Source organism: Merops nubicus, unplaced genomic scaffold, assembly GCF_000691845.1.
Source record: "Merops nubicus isolate BGI_N331 unplaced genomic scaffold, ASM69184v1 scaffold1644, whole genome shotgun sequence".
Lineage (NCBI taxonomy): Eukaryota > Metazoa > Chordata > Aves > Coraciiformes > Meropidae > Merops > Merops nubicus.
Genome location: NW_008602046.1, coordinates 13,483 through 29,270, shown reverse-complemented (window position 1 = coordinate 29,270; position 15,788 = coordinate 13,483). Strand labels below are relative to the sequence as shown.

Genomic DNA, 15,788 nt, shown 5'->3' with positions numbered 1-15,788 from the left:
GGTTGTCCTTATTGACTGTTGTGTTCCCTACCATGTAAAAGTTCTTGGTTCAGTCTGAACTCTCTACTGAAGGATGGTGACATTAAGAACACTCCTGCTGTATGCTCTGTTCATAAGTTATTCTGCTGGCTGTTTGCTGTCACTGCCACTTAGGCTGCATGGTGTAATTCCTGGATATTACATTAGTGCCTTCTGTTCTAAATGAATCCAAGGTCAAGAGCATTTGTGGTTTGCACTTCTGTTAATCAGGGAATGCAGAAGAGTTGAATGTTTTCTCCCTTCTCTCCCCAGACAGCCTGCCTGCGTTCCCCATTGCCATGGTGGCAGGGATAGTCATCGGTACGGTTACAGGTCTCTCACCGCTCATCTCTATTGTCGTGTGTCTTGTCATCAGAAAGAACAACTCTAAAAAACGATACTCTGGGTAAGACATCTTCCTCTTCACCTGTGGGTGATGTGAGGAACAGCAGCAAGTTCAGAGGGAGGGCTTAGACGGGAGCAGGAGTTGTTTCAGCCAAGTCGTGGCAACCATGGCTAGAGATAGGGTGTGGCCATGGGGAACACTGGTCATCTCTATATAGTTATTATCTTTGTGCTGTGCTTGAAAAGACCTATTGACCATGAGTTGCATCTGAAAATCACTAAATGTTCGAGCTGATCCCCAGCCACAAGCATATGTGCTCTAAGAATTTAAGATTAGAATTTAATCCAAGATCCCTTAGCTCTGGTCTGTTCCCCTTCCCTCCAGTTCTGCTTCCCTCTTCCACCCCCAACCCCCAAAGGAAAAGTGACACACATGCACTTTTAAGGAATGTTCTGCTTTGAGATTGACTGGATTTTTCAGTTACTAGTGTCTGGTTCCTGAGCCTGGAGTATTCTCACCAAAACCCCATTCATCACCACGCTTCAAACTAAGAAAGGAGTAGCCACTTTGCATCCATTCTCATTCGCTGTCTTTCTTTTTTTTGTTGTTGTTGTTAACTGTTACTATCCCTGCAAAGTTTCACAGATCTTTGAATGGGCATACAAAAAAGCAATAAGAATTAACAAAGGCAGATTTGAGTCCTGTGGTGATGGAGCTTGGTTCTGGTGGGGGAGGCACTTCATTTTTTTTTCTACTCTCTAATTAGCTGGTAATTTGCTTCTATAAGAAAGAAGGAAAATCATATATGTAGTCTCAGAAACAAAGCGAAACACATTAATTTCTTCTGTTCTTTCCCCAACAAATATTCCTCCTTCTTGCAGGTTCTTTGGGTTGCCTGTGGGATAAAAGAAAACTATTAAAAAAAAAACTTATGGGCATTTCTAAATTAAACTTGCCCTGTCCTTTTCCCAGTTGGAGAGCTTAGAGAAAGTCAGTTGGCTATTGCCTCATGGTAAGGCTAAATATAGCAAAGGTGGTTCCTTGTGCTCAAAATTGTGTGGAAAGCCTGATTTTTCCCTTTCTGCATTTCCTTCCCCTAAGAACTGAAAAGAATCCTGCAGTGTAATGCACCAGCAGTGTGCGTGAGGTGGTCCACTTGCCTTGCCTCCCAGTGACCTGCTCTCCAGTGTCTTCCTGGTGAAGGACACATGCTAAGGCAGAGCCTGAAACATAAATTTATGCACTGTAATTTCTTGTAGTAGATTTAATTACTCTCATGGGAAGGTAATCTCTAAAGTTCACATACTGCTTTCACTGACCATGCCAGCTCTGCATGACATATAAAGAGAAACCAAGTGTGCTGTTACCCTTCCAAACTTGCGGACGGTCTTCTACATGATGCTAACCCAGAGTGTGGTGGTGGTGAGATGCCCTTACTCTTAGATAACCATTCTGCTTTGAACTGAGGTGGGTTGGGGGCACTGCGTGGCATCTGGAACCCCTGCATGGCAACAGTCTCTGTTCATGTTCTGACTTTGGTATTTTGTTTTGTTTTTTTTGTTTATTTTTTCTTTCTGCCTTGGTGTGCTGGGATTGGAACCTGCTTACCTTCCTCTCCTTACAGAGATCCTGATATAGACGCCAGATTGGGAATGTAACAGGGCTGGGTCTTCTCTTCCAGTCACTCTAGACACCATGGTAACTAATCAAGTTGGTGATTGCTGTTAATACTTGTGTGTATGTGTACACATTTCCTCTTCCTTTGCTGACTAACCAGCTAGCTCTCTATTAACGTAACTCCACTGTAATTTGTGCTGGAATCTGTTGGCAAAGGGAAGATGCATTTCACTGGGTGCTTGGGTTTCATTGTCTCATGTCTACTTGGGGTGGGATTGCTGCTTATCCCAGATGGTGTCCCTCCATCTTTTCCAATAGTGAACTTCCCAATGCATTGACTGAAGCACAGGAAAGTCAGAGCCCTTTCTGTACCGAAATAAAAGTAAATTCCCTAGAAGTGATCCCTGGCTCAGACAACTCAGGTGTTTCAAAACTCGCAGTGATATAAGTGCATAAGTCACTTAAACCTGAATTACAACTTTTAGATAGTGTAGGTCTGAGGAATTTTGTTAATAAAGCATACTATTAATGATTACATAATTTTGGAAACAGAAGGTCAGTGGTGTCTCTGAGACAGTAGAAGCCTCTTCCAATGATGGCCGGGGGCAGTATTTTATTTTTTCTTACTCCTGCATGTATGAGGAGCTAAGTCTTCTATGGTTAGACTTGCCAAATGATAAAATATTATTGTGCTGCAAGGAGGTGGTCTGCTTAATGTCACTATCCTCATTTGTTTATTTCTGTACTTACTTTGTACACTGTCTACAAAGACTGGGGGAAAAGGATGCCCAGTGGTCAAAGAGTTATGGTAGTAAAGGGAACTCATGTGTCTGCTGTCAAAGAAGTGGCTACTTTTTCCTGGGTGCTCGGGTACAAGGAGGTAAACAGCATTTAGAGACCTATTACTGCATTGCCCAGAAGCTGCCAATGTTATGTTTGAGGGCATTTGCTCATATGCTTAGTTCTGTGCTATTAATTTCTCTCTCTGTCACAGGCTTGTTTTCTTTTCAGTCCTGCTTTAAGCAGACAGAAACAAGCAAACAGTGAAAACTGTCAACCTTCTTTTAGGGGTATTGGTTCTCACCACAAGACAGTTTTCTTGTTTAAGAAGCAAGATTTGTCTGATGAGATTTTCAAGCAGCTATATTAGGGCATGTAGCTTACATGTCACATGTGACTCAAAGTAATTGCTCCAGAAGCTGGTGTCTGTTGTGAGTGGGCAGAATTTGGGATCGTAGCCTAACCAGAAGCAAGGGAACTAATGCAGAGCTTGGTAGGAAGTACCTTTCTGGTATGGAGAGCGGGTTAGTGGATCTTGCAAGTGTTGGATCTAACAGTAACACTGGTATCACACTTGCCTCAATGTCAGGGACTATTTAGCTTATGATTAGAAGATAATTGCTGTTTATCACTGTTACCCGAGTCTGAAGTCTTGGTGAAGAAACCACATATTGTTTTACATAGGTTGGGTTGAATGGGGATATGTAGGGAACAGGGGGTTTGGAGGAGCTCTTGTCCTGTGTTTGTGTTACTTACCAGTGAGACTCGAGGAAGTGTAGAGAAATGTCTGGGGAGAGATGGAGAATTATGTGTTTATTTCATAATCCATTATATTCATTTTTATTTTGGCATAATCTGCCACATTCATCTTGCCATCACTTGTGTTTGTTTTTGTTTTTTTTTTTTTTACTTGTGCCTCTTGAACATTGTCATGCAACCTCTGCTCTGCCACCTCGTCAGCTGCAGTACATCTGAGAGTTTGATGTCACCGGTTAAGCAGGCTCCGCAGAAGTCGCCCTCCGACACAGAGGGTCTGGTAAACAGCATGCCCGCCAGATCACACCAGGTAAACTGCTTCCTGCTGCTTCCTGAAGCAGGATCCTCCCAGAGTGTGGAGGAGATGGTATGGAAAAGATAAGGGCAGGGTGGGACAAAGGATTTAGGTGCCATCTGTTAAGGTAATGAAGGCTGGGGGGTAAAAGTGTCTGCTTTGAGCAAAGGACGGGCAGTAAGCGGAGACTGGTGAACTCTTCTGTAGAAGGCTTCATGCAATTTAAAGAATAGCATCTTGATGCTAGTTGAGATAAGAGTTTTATGCCCTTTTGGTATTAATGTATAAGAAAAGATGGTTCAGATCCTTGTGTGCTAACACATACAAGTGGTAGTGAAGTGCAGGGATGAAAGCCTGGCATGGATGAGGCATGGGGAGTGAGGAGCTGTTAATGTAGAGACAACATTATATACTAGATGTGTAACCACCCCATAACAGTGCCTAATCTGTTCTAGGATTGTCATGGGGAGGAATTTTACTTACTGTGTTCCAACTGTGAAGGTGCGTGCTCTGTGGCACTGAAATGCTGGGGTTTGAACCTCGAGCCCTGAATTAAGGTTGACATATGGGTGATTCCCACAGCCCTTCATAAAGAGGGGGTGAGTTTGCCTTATAGCTTCCCCCCAGGGTGCGGCCGGCCCTGCAGGGAGAGCCATGAGGGAAATGAGCCCCAGGGGTCCCGCATTGAGTTGACAAAGGTCGGGTGGCTGCTTGGGGATAAAAGCTGGGACCACTTGCAGGGAGTCAGGAGTGTCTGTCTGTGGAGTGCACTCCACAGAGCGTTCTGGATCTCCCTGGAGCTGGGCCACGGTCTGTTTAGGCCTTTGCGAATGCGGGCGGATCGGGTGAGAGTCACTATGTGATCACCTCTATCATATGTGTTTAGCTTGCTGGTCTGGCTGTTTCCCATGCCAACTGTGGGCAACCTCGGGTCTCTGTGTGTGACGTCCTGTGTGAGATCGTTGGGGGTGGCATCGATTATGTACCAGCTGATTGATCTGTTTGTCCCCCCAGCGATCATTCATGCAATGTCCTTCTTGTATCCAATACAGTCTGTGTATTGGTTCATCTTCCTGCTGGTGGTGCTATCATTTTTGTTGGGCCTGGTCATTGGCAAAACAGGCACGTGCTTGCTTCTCAAGGAAATGAACCAATGCAGTGCAAACACTGGCCAGTGATGATCAGCTTGAAGATGACTCTTGCTGCTGAGAGCCTTCCAATGCTGAGCCACCAAATGTTTGTGGGCTTGCAGTTGCCATACTGCCATACCGTGTCACTCTTGTGTTTTGCTGCAGTGGCAAAGTTTTGCTGATTTTTGAAGGAAAAAGGTGGCTTTTATCCAGACTTAACATCCCATGGGAAGTTAGAGAGGAGGGAGCATGAGTCAGACAGGGATTCTACACAATATACGATTACCTTTTAACAGTGTACAGGATTTCATATTTGTAAGCTGTTTCATACCTCTTGATTTGTCTGAGAAGTTTTCATGTGGAAGTGTGGATCTCGAATGCATTTAAGTCCTAAATGGACTTCTTCTTAATTAGCCACATTTTAGCAAGTGGCTGCAGAGTTGTTTGTGAATTTACAAGTTTCTACATCAGAGCTAATACCTGGTTTCTTAATTTCTCCTGACAAAATCATGGGGATGTGTTTTAATGCATTAACACTGCAGGAGAAAAATGCAGTGCTAACAGTGAGCTGGATAATAAAGTCAAAGTCCCTACTCTGGCTTCCAGTTTGGTTTTGAATTGCATCTTGTTCTTGGCAGGTGAGTTTTTCCACAGTTTTAGTACATAGGCCCATAAAGCTACCTACTGACTTCAGAAGACAGTTATTCTCTGAACATAAAGGCAATATATATAAGCTATGAGTTTTAAAAGTAGTTTGGATTTTGACTGGAGTGGGTCTAGTAGCATCTGGCTGCCTATAACATTTACATAAAGCTCAACTTTTCAAGTTCATGGAAGGGGCTTCTAGAATGTGTGGATGAGACAGGTGATTCCCACCTGTCATCATCGTCCCCCACCTCCCAAAAATTAAAGGTTGTGTGGAATGTGTTGCAGTAGCTGTTAAGAGTCAACTTCCCTTGGTCAGAAGACTAAGATGTTTTATCTAATTACTGTCACAGTACAAAGCAGCACATGCAAGTGACCTGAGAACTACATGGAAGAAGCGTTCTGCTGTTTTGCACTTGCATCATGAAAGCAAAAATACTTATCTTTTCTGTAACATTTCGGTGTGAAAACTTGCTGTGTTCCCAGTGTTCTGCAATGTACTGCAAGGAATTTGTCAGAGTAAATCTTAGCTTTGTAAAGATAACTTGGAACTGGTGTGCTTTCTCCCTTCTGTAGTCACTCCAGCCTGCTTATTCCTTGACAGAATCCTCCAGGGTCTTCCTGCAGGTAAGTTCCTAAAGGAAAACCCAAAGTGTGAACACTGATGACCTCAAAGGAAAAATATGGCAAGTGGCTTTAGTTTGGTTCACTTTTAATTTACTTTTAAGTTCTGAATCTCTTTTATGAGGCAAAGAGAGCTTTGTCTGGATTTTGTTTTCTTGGCAAACATTTGTAGGAGCAAGTGTTTCCTCTACCTTCTGTTAAGCCCCACCTTTACAGAAGAGCAAGTAAACATATTTACTTTTCTTCAAAAAGATGCACACACACAATAAAATCAGGGTAGATCAGATTTTGAACAAACTGTTTAATCAGTGAGGAAACTAAATTTCAGTGCTGATATTTAGATTCCTAGCAATTCCCGGCAGCTGTCTGCAGGCTGCTTGCAGATTCAGGCTCAGTTTTGTGTCTCAGATTGCTTGGCAGTTTTAGACTGGTGGTTCACACAGTTGGTGCTGCAGTCAAACAGTAAAGGCCTGTGGACGTCCTTGTAGCCTATTACTTAGTAGATTATGTAGGAAGTGACTGAATGCTTTGTGCTTCACCGATGGAGAAGAACTGTGGATACAAATACACAGCCCCTGTCTCTGCGAGTTAAAATCAGTAATAGAGGTGTTCACTCTCAGAGTGGCATTTAAATTAAATTTATTAATTGAAACTTATTCATTTTGTTATTTATGTATCAGTTTAAGAATCAGTGATGAAGTATTTGTCCACATCACTTCTCAGCTAAAGCCTGCACTTCCTTTGTGTTTTGCGTGCGAGTTTATCAAGTGTGGACCTTGCTTTCTGGAATGCCCCAGAGTGCTGAAAGTAAGTGTATATGATTCTGTGAACGTTCAGCTGGTTCAAGCAACTCCATTTATGTGTGAAAGCATTTCCAGTGAAGGCAAGAACTATGTGTTTCCCACATGGATGTCCTTGTTTAGCTAGTAATCTGGGTTGCAGCAGGCAAGCTGGCAGGCAGGTGTGTGTTGTCCCAAGATATGTTAACTCCAGGGTTGCTGTCATTTGTGCTTTGCAAGTAGCTAAGTATTAATTTCTGGGCAGACTGAAGGACCACTGATCTTCACATGTAACTTCCACGGAAGTGAATTATGTACAGAGCACTATGGTGTAGAGATCCTAAGTGGATGGGTCTGTCAGCGTAGTAGAGGGGAACACTAAAGCTACATTAACTTAAGTGCAGATCTCTGGCTTTGCTTTTTCTGGTTTAAGGCCAGGCCTTGTCAGACTACATCTGAGCTCTCTTCCAGGCTTTGAACTGAAACCCAGGACCCTGGGAAGGAGCAGTTCATGGTGCCAGGAATCTTGATCTAAATTTCAGATAAATTTCCTGGAGCGGGAATCTGATGTAGTTGCAACATCTTTTGGAATCTAAAAAAATCTGAAAATACTGTAAAACACTGTTAGACCATGATGTTCTAACTTTGTAATTCCTTTTTCTTTGCTGTACCTTGCAATTTATGACTCTGCTGAGAAACCCATGGCAAGGCTTAGGCAAATGCTGGGGTTTATATGGCAGTGCTGTTCTGTCTTCTGGTTCTGAAGAGTTAGGATAAGCTTGTTTGGGAATAGGTGAAAGTTCTGAGGAGTTTAGACTTTTTTTGAAGCTTTTACTTTTGGAAGAAGAATCTTTACAAAGATTCAGGAAGTATCAAATCCGGAAAAAAGAATGGCCCTGTTGCCGATTATAATCGGCTAGAAAAGCACTTGGCAGTAAGTCAAATGGGGGGGGGCATTCTAGTAAATCCTTGGTCCTCCCTTTTTCTGTCTTAGCTATGTGTGAGACTTGAAATCCAGAATCTTCTAAGACATCAGTAAGGGTTTTTTGAACATTTTCTCAGTGTGTTATTTATATTCAGTGTTTTATATCCACCTGCAAGTTTTATCCTTCTGTCCATCTCCCGCCTCTATTCTATCACTTGGGAATTACTTTACCTGGAAGGGAGAAAATCTGGACTTAAACTACTTCTGAAAGAGAACAAGCTATTTATCAAGTGCATGCTTTGCCATTGTGTTGGAGGGAAAAGAGCTGTGCAGAAGTGTACCTATGGTCTTTCAAGGACTCAATTTCTGTACAGAAGGTTTTAATCTCTGACCATTAATTGCTTTGGAAGATAGATGGAAGGATTTCTGGGTCAGTTCAACAGAGATGTTTTCTACTTTGGCAGGATACCAGAAGTACTGGAGAGAAGGGAATAAGATAAATTCTTGAAGGCTGCTTGTTCCTCCTTGTTACTTGTAAGGGAAATAGAAACAGTTAAAAGGATTACATAGTTTTGAAGAAAAAACTGCTATAAAAGCCACAAAGAAACTAAAAGATCTCTTCTTGTAATTTCCCCTTGAATAAGGGCAGTCCCTTCCTCTCCTGCATGGGAAGTATGTGTGGATGTGTGGTCTCTCTGTTGAAGTCACCTGGTAGGTGGTCACAGCCTTCTGCTCTGTGCTGATGTCAGTTGGCACATGCAGAATGGGAGCCGCAGGTCAGACCTTTCCATAAAGGTCCCTATCTTGTAGGGTACTTGCTTTCTTGCTTTTTATAGGCTGCAGTTCTGTCCTCAGCCCATCTCAAACAGCTGCAGTTTGTTTTCCTGGGGGCTGTGTTTTGGAGGACATGGTGTTTTAGGGATGTGCTGGCACGTTTACATGCTCTGCTGAGAGGTGCTGTATTGTCCTCCACTGCAATCCAGCAAATACAAAGAAGGTACATGGCCGTGCTTGCCCAGTGTGTCTGTGGAGGGGCTCACTACCTGGGTTGGCTCAAAAAACAGGTAAGAATTCTGCATTAGTGCACTGCTTCAGTATTTTCTGTCTTACTGCTATGCAAGTCTTGATGTCATCAATTGCTTGAGCAGTGACTGATGTCATAAGGTGGCTGCAAGTTTGTTCTCTCCCTCATTATCTGAGTAGTTCAGCTCTGCTGGAATTTACAGGACCCGAGTGGCAGTATACTCTACTGTCTACTAGTAAATCTGTAGCACATTTCTTCTTGGAAAGTATTAAATCTGATATGTGTCTAACTAGCCATGTATCTGTGCTCCATAGCACTTAAGAATTGCTGCTTTTCAGAATAAAGGTTTCTAGATTTTGATGTTGTGAGAGGTAAGCAGCTCTAACAGTATTAAAGGAGGGAAATGGTGCTGTTTGGCATGCTACTGATAGGAGAAAGGTGGCAGACTAGAGCTCATTTGTAGGTGAGGGTTCATTTCACCTGCTTCACATAAAAGCTCTGTGGTCTCGCTTTAGCTTTGGTCTTGCTGCAGCCCCTGTGGACGTGAGGGGCAATGTGGCCTGTTCTGAAAAATAGTGATTGTGCTTTTTTCTTCTGTTCCCAGGGCCCAGTCATTTATGCGCAGTTAGATCACTCCGGAGGACAGCACAGCAACAAGATTAACAAGTCAGAATCTGTGGTCTATGCTGATATTCGGAAGAACTGAGATGAGATCCTAAGCTATCCAAAGGGAAAAACACATTCAGACTGGAATTGCTTGAACAAGATTTGACCCAGAGAACTCACATGTGGCCTTTGATGCCTAGGCTAGGACCAATGCATGTGCATACAGAGGGAAAGGTATCTATGTATTGTGTGTAAATAGTCTATTTAATAGTACAGAAGTGAGACCAATGTTGCATGTTGAAATGCAGTAAGAATTTTGCTTATAAATTGCCAGTATTCTTTTTTTGTATCTTGTCTTGACGAGAGAGAAAGTGAAAACTTGCATCATAATTTTAAAATATTTTTATCTTGATTAATAATGGAGAAACTGGAAAATGCCTGGAGATTCTAGATTGACCTGGAGATTCTTTTTTTTGCTTATAGGACCTAATTTCTTCTGTTGAGGTGAATATAAAGAAGACATCCTCTTTACATTCACAGAATTCTTTATGTATACAGGGTATTTGTCTTTCCTTGGTCAGATTCTCAGTACAAGCTGCTTTCTCGTATAAATGAGACACTCTCACTTGTTCTTGTAAGCCAAGCAGTGACTCCTAGCTACCAGAGATATATGTCTTAGCAGTGAAAGTGAAGGAAATGTTTAGGCCTACCTGACCTGTGTCACATAGGTCACAGAACTGCCTGCTTCTGTATTGAGCCCATCTATTCAAGCTCAGTTCTTTGAAGTACAGGGATAGTGTTCAACTAATGAATTTTGTGAAATGGTAGTTTTCCTGTGAAAACTCAAGAGCTAGAGAGTTAAAGTATAGGAAGCTATAGCTGTAGGTGGTTGCTTCAGACTCTTGAATCTTTCAATGACATGTTTCTTCCCTGAAGCTCTGTCATTTCATATAAGCATGAAAAATGGCTGTGATACTCCCTCACCTTTTTCCCATTGCTCCATTATACCACTCACTTCCTTAGAGATGCTTTATCTATTCTGAAAAGCCTGTATTGGAAGCTGAATGACCTCTGGAAGAAATCTGGGGGTTCACTCTTCAGTGTTTTGTTTTTGTTTTTTTTTTTTTGAGGTGTGGTTTTTTTTGTGTAACCTGTATTTGCACAGAGCATGTGGAGGGCAGTTTATTTCCTTCCTCTCTGCAAGTCTACTACTTGAATATAATTTCCCAGCTTCTTGTTTCTAGATAAACTCCTTGTAGATTGTTAAGGATCTCTAATTGTTCTCCTCTACTGGAGAGAATGTTTCTTTAGCTGATGCATTTGTATACTGAGATCTGGTGCTCAAAACTGTGACATTCCACCTGAGGTCTTCTAAGAGTAGCATATACTAGAAGGATTTCTGTTTTTCACATCCTAATGTGGTGTTGGCTTTTTTGTTGCAGCAAATAATTTTCAGTTTGGTCTGCCATGACCCCTTCCCTCTGATTCTTACCCATTTCCTAATTCAGTCTAATTCAAGTCCTAATTCATCAAGAATGGCTGAGGTTGGAATGGACCTCTGGTGACAATCTAGTCCAACACTCTCCGTCTTCAAGCAGGGTCAGCTAGAGCAGATTGCCCAGCACTGTGCCCAGCTGGGGACATCTGTCTCTACAGATGGAAGCTCTACATCATCTCTGGGCAACGTTCCACTGTTTGATCAGTGTTAGGGCTTTTTTCAGTCCCCAGGTGTAAGAAATGAGACAAGGCAGGCAGGAGACCAGCATAGCTGAGTTGAGACCTGCTGGTTGAATTAAAGGGCAGGAAGGAAGTGCACAGGCAGTGGAACCAGGGACAGGTATGTCCACTGTTGGATCAGTGTTAGGGCTTTTTTCAGTTCCCAGGTGTAAGAAATGTGACGAGGGAGGCAGGAGACCAGCATAGCTGAGTTGAGACCTGCTGGTTGAATTAAAGGGCAGGAAGGAAGTGCACAGGCAGTGGAATGAAGGACAGGTATCCTGGGATGAGTATAGGGACACTGCCCAGTTGTGTAGGGATGGGGTCAAGAAGGCCAAGGCGCAGTTGGCGCTAAACTTGGCAAGGAACGCAAAGAATAATAATAAGGGCTTCCACAGGTATGTCAGCCAGAAAAGGAAGGTAAAAAAAGAGAGCATACCCCTCCTGATGAGCAAAACTGGCAAGCTGGCAACAGATCAGGAGAAGACAGGTCTTCAACAAATTTTTTTGCCTCAGTCTTCACCAACAACCTCTTTTCCCACACCTCTTGAGTGTATGTAGCACAAGATGGGGACCAGGGGAGCAAATTCACGCCTATAAAAGCAAATCATGTTTGTGACCCCCCGAGGAACCTGAATAGATGTAAGTTTATGGGACCTGACGAGATGGATCCCAGAGACCTGAGGAATCTGGCTGGTGTAGTCACCAAACCATTCTCCCTGATATTTGAAAAGTCCTGGCAGTCAGATGAAGTCCCTGGTGACCGGAAAAAGGGAAACACTGCACCCATTTTTAAAAACAGTAGAAAGGAAGACCCCAGGAACTACTGACCTGCCAGCCTCACCTCTGTGCCTGGGAAGGTCATGGAACAGGTCCTCCTAGAAGCTGTGCCTGGAGGCATAGACATGGAGGACAGGGAGGTGATTTGAGACAGCCAGCATGGCTTCATCAAGGGCAAGTCCTGCCTGACCAATCTAGTGGCGTTCTATGATGGGGTGACTACATCAGTGGACAATGGAATAGCTATGGATGTAATGTCTGGACTTCTGTAAGGCCTTTGACATGGTCCCCCAAAGCATCCTTCTCTCAAAATTGGAGAGATATGGATTTGATTGGTGGACTGTTCAGTGGTTGAGGAATTGGCTGGATGGTCACATGCAGAGAGTAGTGGTCAATGGCTTGATGTTCAGATGGCGACCAGTGACAACTGGTATCACTCGGATCCATACTAAGACCAGTGCTGTTTAATATCTTTGTCAATGACATAGTGCAATTGAGTGGTACAGCTGACACCAGAGGGAGGGGATACCATCCAGAGGGACCTGGACAAGCTTGAGAAGTGGGCCTGTGTGAACCTCATGAGGTTCAACAAGGCCAAGTGTGAGGTCCTACACCTGGCTTGAAGCAGTCCTTGATATCAGTACAGACTGGGGGATGAGGGGATTAAGAGCAGCCCTGCAGAGAAGGACTTGAGGATACTGGTAGGTGAAAAGCTGAACCTCAGACAGCATTGTGTGCTCACAGCCCATGCCAACCAGATCCTGGGCTGCATCAAAAGAAATGTGGCCAGCAGGTCAAGAGAGGAGATTCACCCCCTCTACTCTGCTCTGGTGAGATCCCACCTGGAGTCCTGTATTCAGCTCTGGAGTTCTCAGCAGAAGACAGATGTGGACCACAAAAATGATCAGAGGGCTGGAGCACCTCTCCTGTGGAGAAAAGCTGTGAATGAGTTGGGGTTGTTCAGCCTGGAGAATAGAAGGTTCTGGGGGGAGACCTTATTGCAGCCTTTCAGTACCTAAAGGGGGGCCTATAAGAAAGATGGGGACACTCTTAACTAGGTATAAGGAAGAAATTTTCTACAGAGAGTGGTGAAACACTGGAGCAGGTTGCCCAGAGGTGGTAGATGCCCCATCCCTGGAAGCATGGTCAGGTCATGTGCGACGAGTCTCTGAGTAACCTGATCTACTTAAACATGTCTGTGCTCACTGCAGGGGGGTTGGACTTAGATGGCCTCTTTAAAGGCCTCTTTCAACCTTTTCTATGACTTTTCAGACCTCATCTTCATATTGTGAGCTGAAAACTTGGTTTGAGTTGTCATACTGCCCTTCCATGAGCTTGAACACTCTTAGCTTGGTATTTCGAAACTTAAGCCTACATTCCACTGTAACATGAAATGAAAATTATTTTTAAGCCCATGTCAAACCCTTTCAGAACCATGTTAGATAATCCTTAAATTATGACAGTGCAACTTGAGTAACTAGTTTGTGTATGTGGTTTTGTTTTTGTTTTTTTCCAACAAAGCTGGGTATGCCAACACTATATTCTTTCATCAGGGTCAGACTTCACTGATGTCCTGAACAACACCTGCCTTTGTTAGAAGCCTCATTAAGATCAGGATGAATCCTGCTGCTGCTTTTTTCCTTATCTACCAGGCTGTTACTTCCCAATATTTGTTTTACACTTAGGAAGAAATTAATATTTTGATCTGGTTGATGGAGAAACATGATTTTCATCTGTCTGTGTTCATCCATCCCTGTGCATCACCATCTTTCTCCTCAGACATTTTAGAGTAAGAGGGAGAAATGTGATGAATGTAGCAATTAAAAACTTGCTGCTATGAGAAGATAGGGCTGTCCTTGGCTCTTAAGTCTGCTATTAACATTTGTTTCTTTTCCTGGTGGAATATACTGGAGTAATCCGAGTCCTGATCTGGTGCTGACTTTAAGAAACAAGCGGATTTGGTTGGTGCTGACTTTAAGAAACACACAGATCTGTCTGGTGCTAACTTTTAAGAAACTGATCTGGTTGGTGCTAGCTAGCTAACTTTAGGAAATATATCCTTCCATTGCTTCTGTTTAGCTACAGGTATGTTTATATAGCCTATACTGCAGATGCTCATTGCAGGGCTGTTCGGATCCTCTTTGTGAAGGCAGAATGAACTCTGAAGTATTTTTTTTTTTTATTATTATTAAATTGCCCAATGTCTTTTTAGAAAGAAACAAATGTCCTTTCCCCCAGGAATAGCAGAAATCTATCTGAATCCTTGTTTGGAACAGAGGCTATTGTATTATCTTCTTTTTTTTTTTTTGTCATTCAGACTGAAGTGAAAAAGACTTGAGGCAGTGTGAGACAACATATGTGAACTTTCTGTCCCCTCAGGTGTTAACCTAGCTTGTTTAATCCTTTGACAGCCTGTGCTGAGGATAGCTTAACTGCATGCTAAATTGGCTTACTTAGTACTAAATCTCAGAGCACTTCTACTTCCTTGATGGGTAGCAAGCAGAGATTAGTTAAACAAGGTCACCAAATCCTGATGTTATGGCAGTCAGAACTTTAACTCTTGTTTACTCTACTGTTATTCTTTTAGTTCTCTGATGCTGTTCTTTGCAGGTGGAAAGGAAAAGTGTGGACTTTGTGGAACATGAAGTGTGTTGTCCTGTTGTAGTACTACTGCTAGTTCTTCTTAGGACCATCTATTTCAAAAAGAAGTTCTGTGTGGCAGGCTTGCTGCAGCAGTTTGAGGGGTGGGCAGTAGCAAATGAATAAAAATATTACATGGGTCTTGGATAGTGGAACTGGGGAAGGTCTGTGTGATGTGAAAGACTTGTGGTAAATTCTGTTTTACTTATCATACAAACAAAACTGGGATCAATCTGAAATCAATTTCTCAGTTGAGAGGGAAAAAAAAAAAAAAAAAAAGAGGTCTTTTATGGGGAAGAGCAACCTTGTACCCACTATAGGAGTGCAGTTTTGGATGGCCAGCCTGAGCTCTGGCAGAAAAGCCAGCAGGCACCTCCTAGAGACAGGGATATGAATGGCATCATTCATCTTCCCTATTTTAACAGAAATGCAAAAAGGAAAAGTTTTGGCTTTTTACTAACAGTGAATATAGTATTTCTTAGTTTTGATTACTAGAAATTAATTTTGAGAATAGGATTACAAATAATTATAAAGTGTCAATCCAAGTAAATGTATAGCTGCACTTAGTACTTTTAATCTCCATTGCCCCTTTTGACTTCAGCAGTTTTTATGTGAGGGAAGTGGTTGGCATGTTCACAAAATGCCATTAAGAGCCATTAATTAAGTGGCAGATAATATCTCTGTAACTAACAGAATGATGTCGCATTTATAACCAGAGACCCGCAGGGTTTTGTTTTCTCTCAAAGCTTCAGTGATACTTAAGTTTGTGACTAGAGGAGCTGGAATTAGATTTTTAACTTTTTAAAACCTGTGAGAACTGTTTAGGTAACCATCTGTCTTGTAACTGCAGTAAACATGTATATGCAATGTAGAAGCTGCATTGCCTTAGTGGATTCATTGAGGCTGACTGTGGGCTGTTTGATTTATAACCAAAACATGTTCACTCTGTATTGAAAACTTGTCTTGGAATTTTACATTGTTCATGTTATCTACCTAGGACCTCAAATACTAAATGTTCTTATTGTGCAATAGGTGATGGAAATATTTTCTCTTTAAGATCATCAAAGCTGAGAAGGTCAGTAAGACTTTTGGGCTATGGCTACACCT

The 15,788-nt window shown here is 42.6% G+C and overlaps 1 protein-coding gene across 1 annotated transcript; it reads left to right on the top strand.

Annotated features, from left to right (window-relative positions):
* Positions 1-291: 291 nt before the first annotated feature.
* On the top strand, positions 292-9,992 carry MPZL1 (myelin protein zero-like 1; the record flags this gene model as incomplete). Its single annotated transcript, XM_008938183.1, has 3 exons — positions 292-424; positions 3,722-3,827; positions 9,544-9,992. Coding segments are annotated over 3 exons (341 nt in total), but the record flags the coding sequence as incomplete, so codon positions are not given.
* Positions 9,993-15,788: the final 5,796 nt, after the last annotated feature.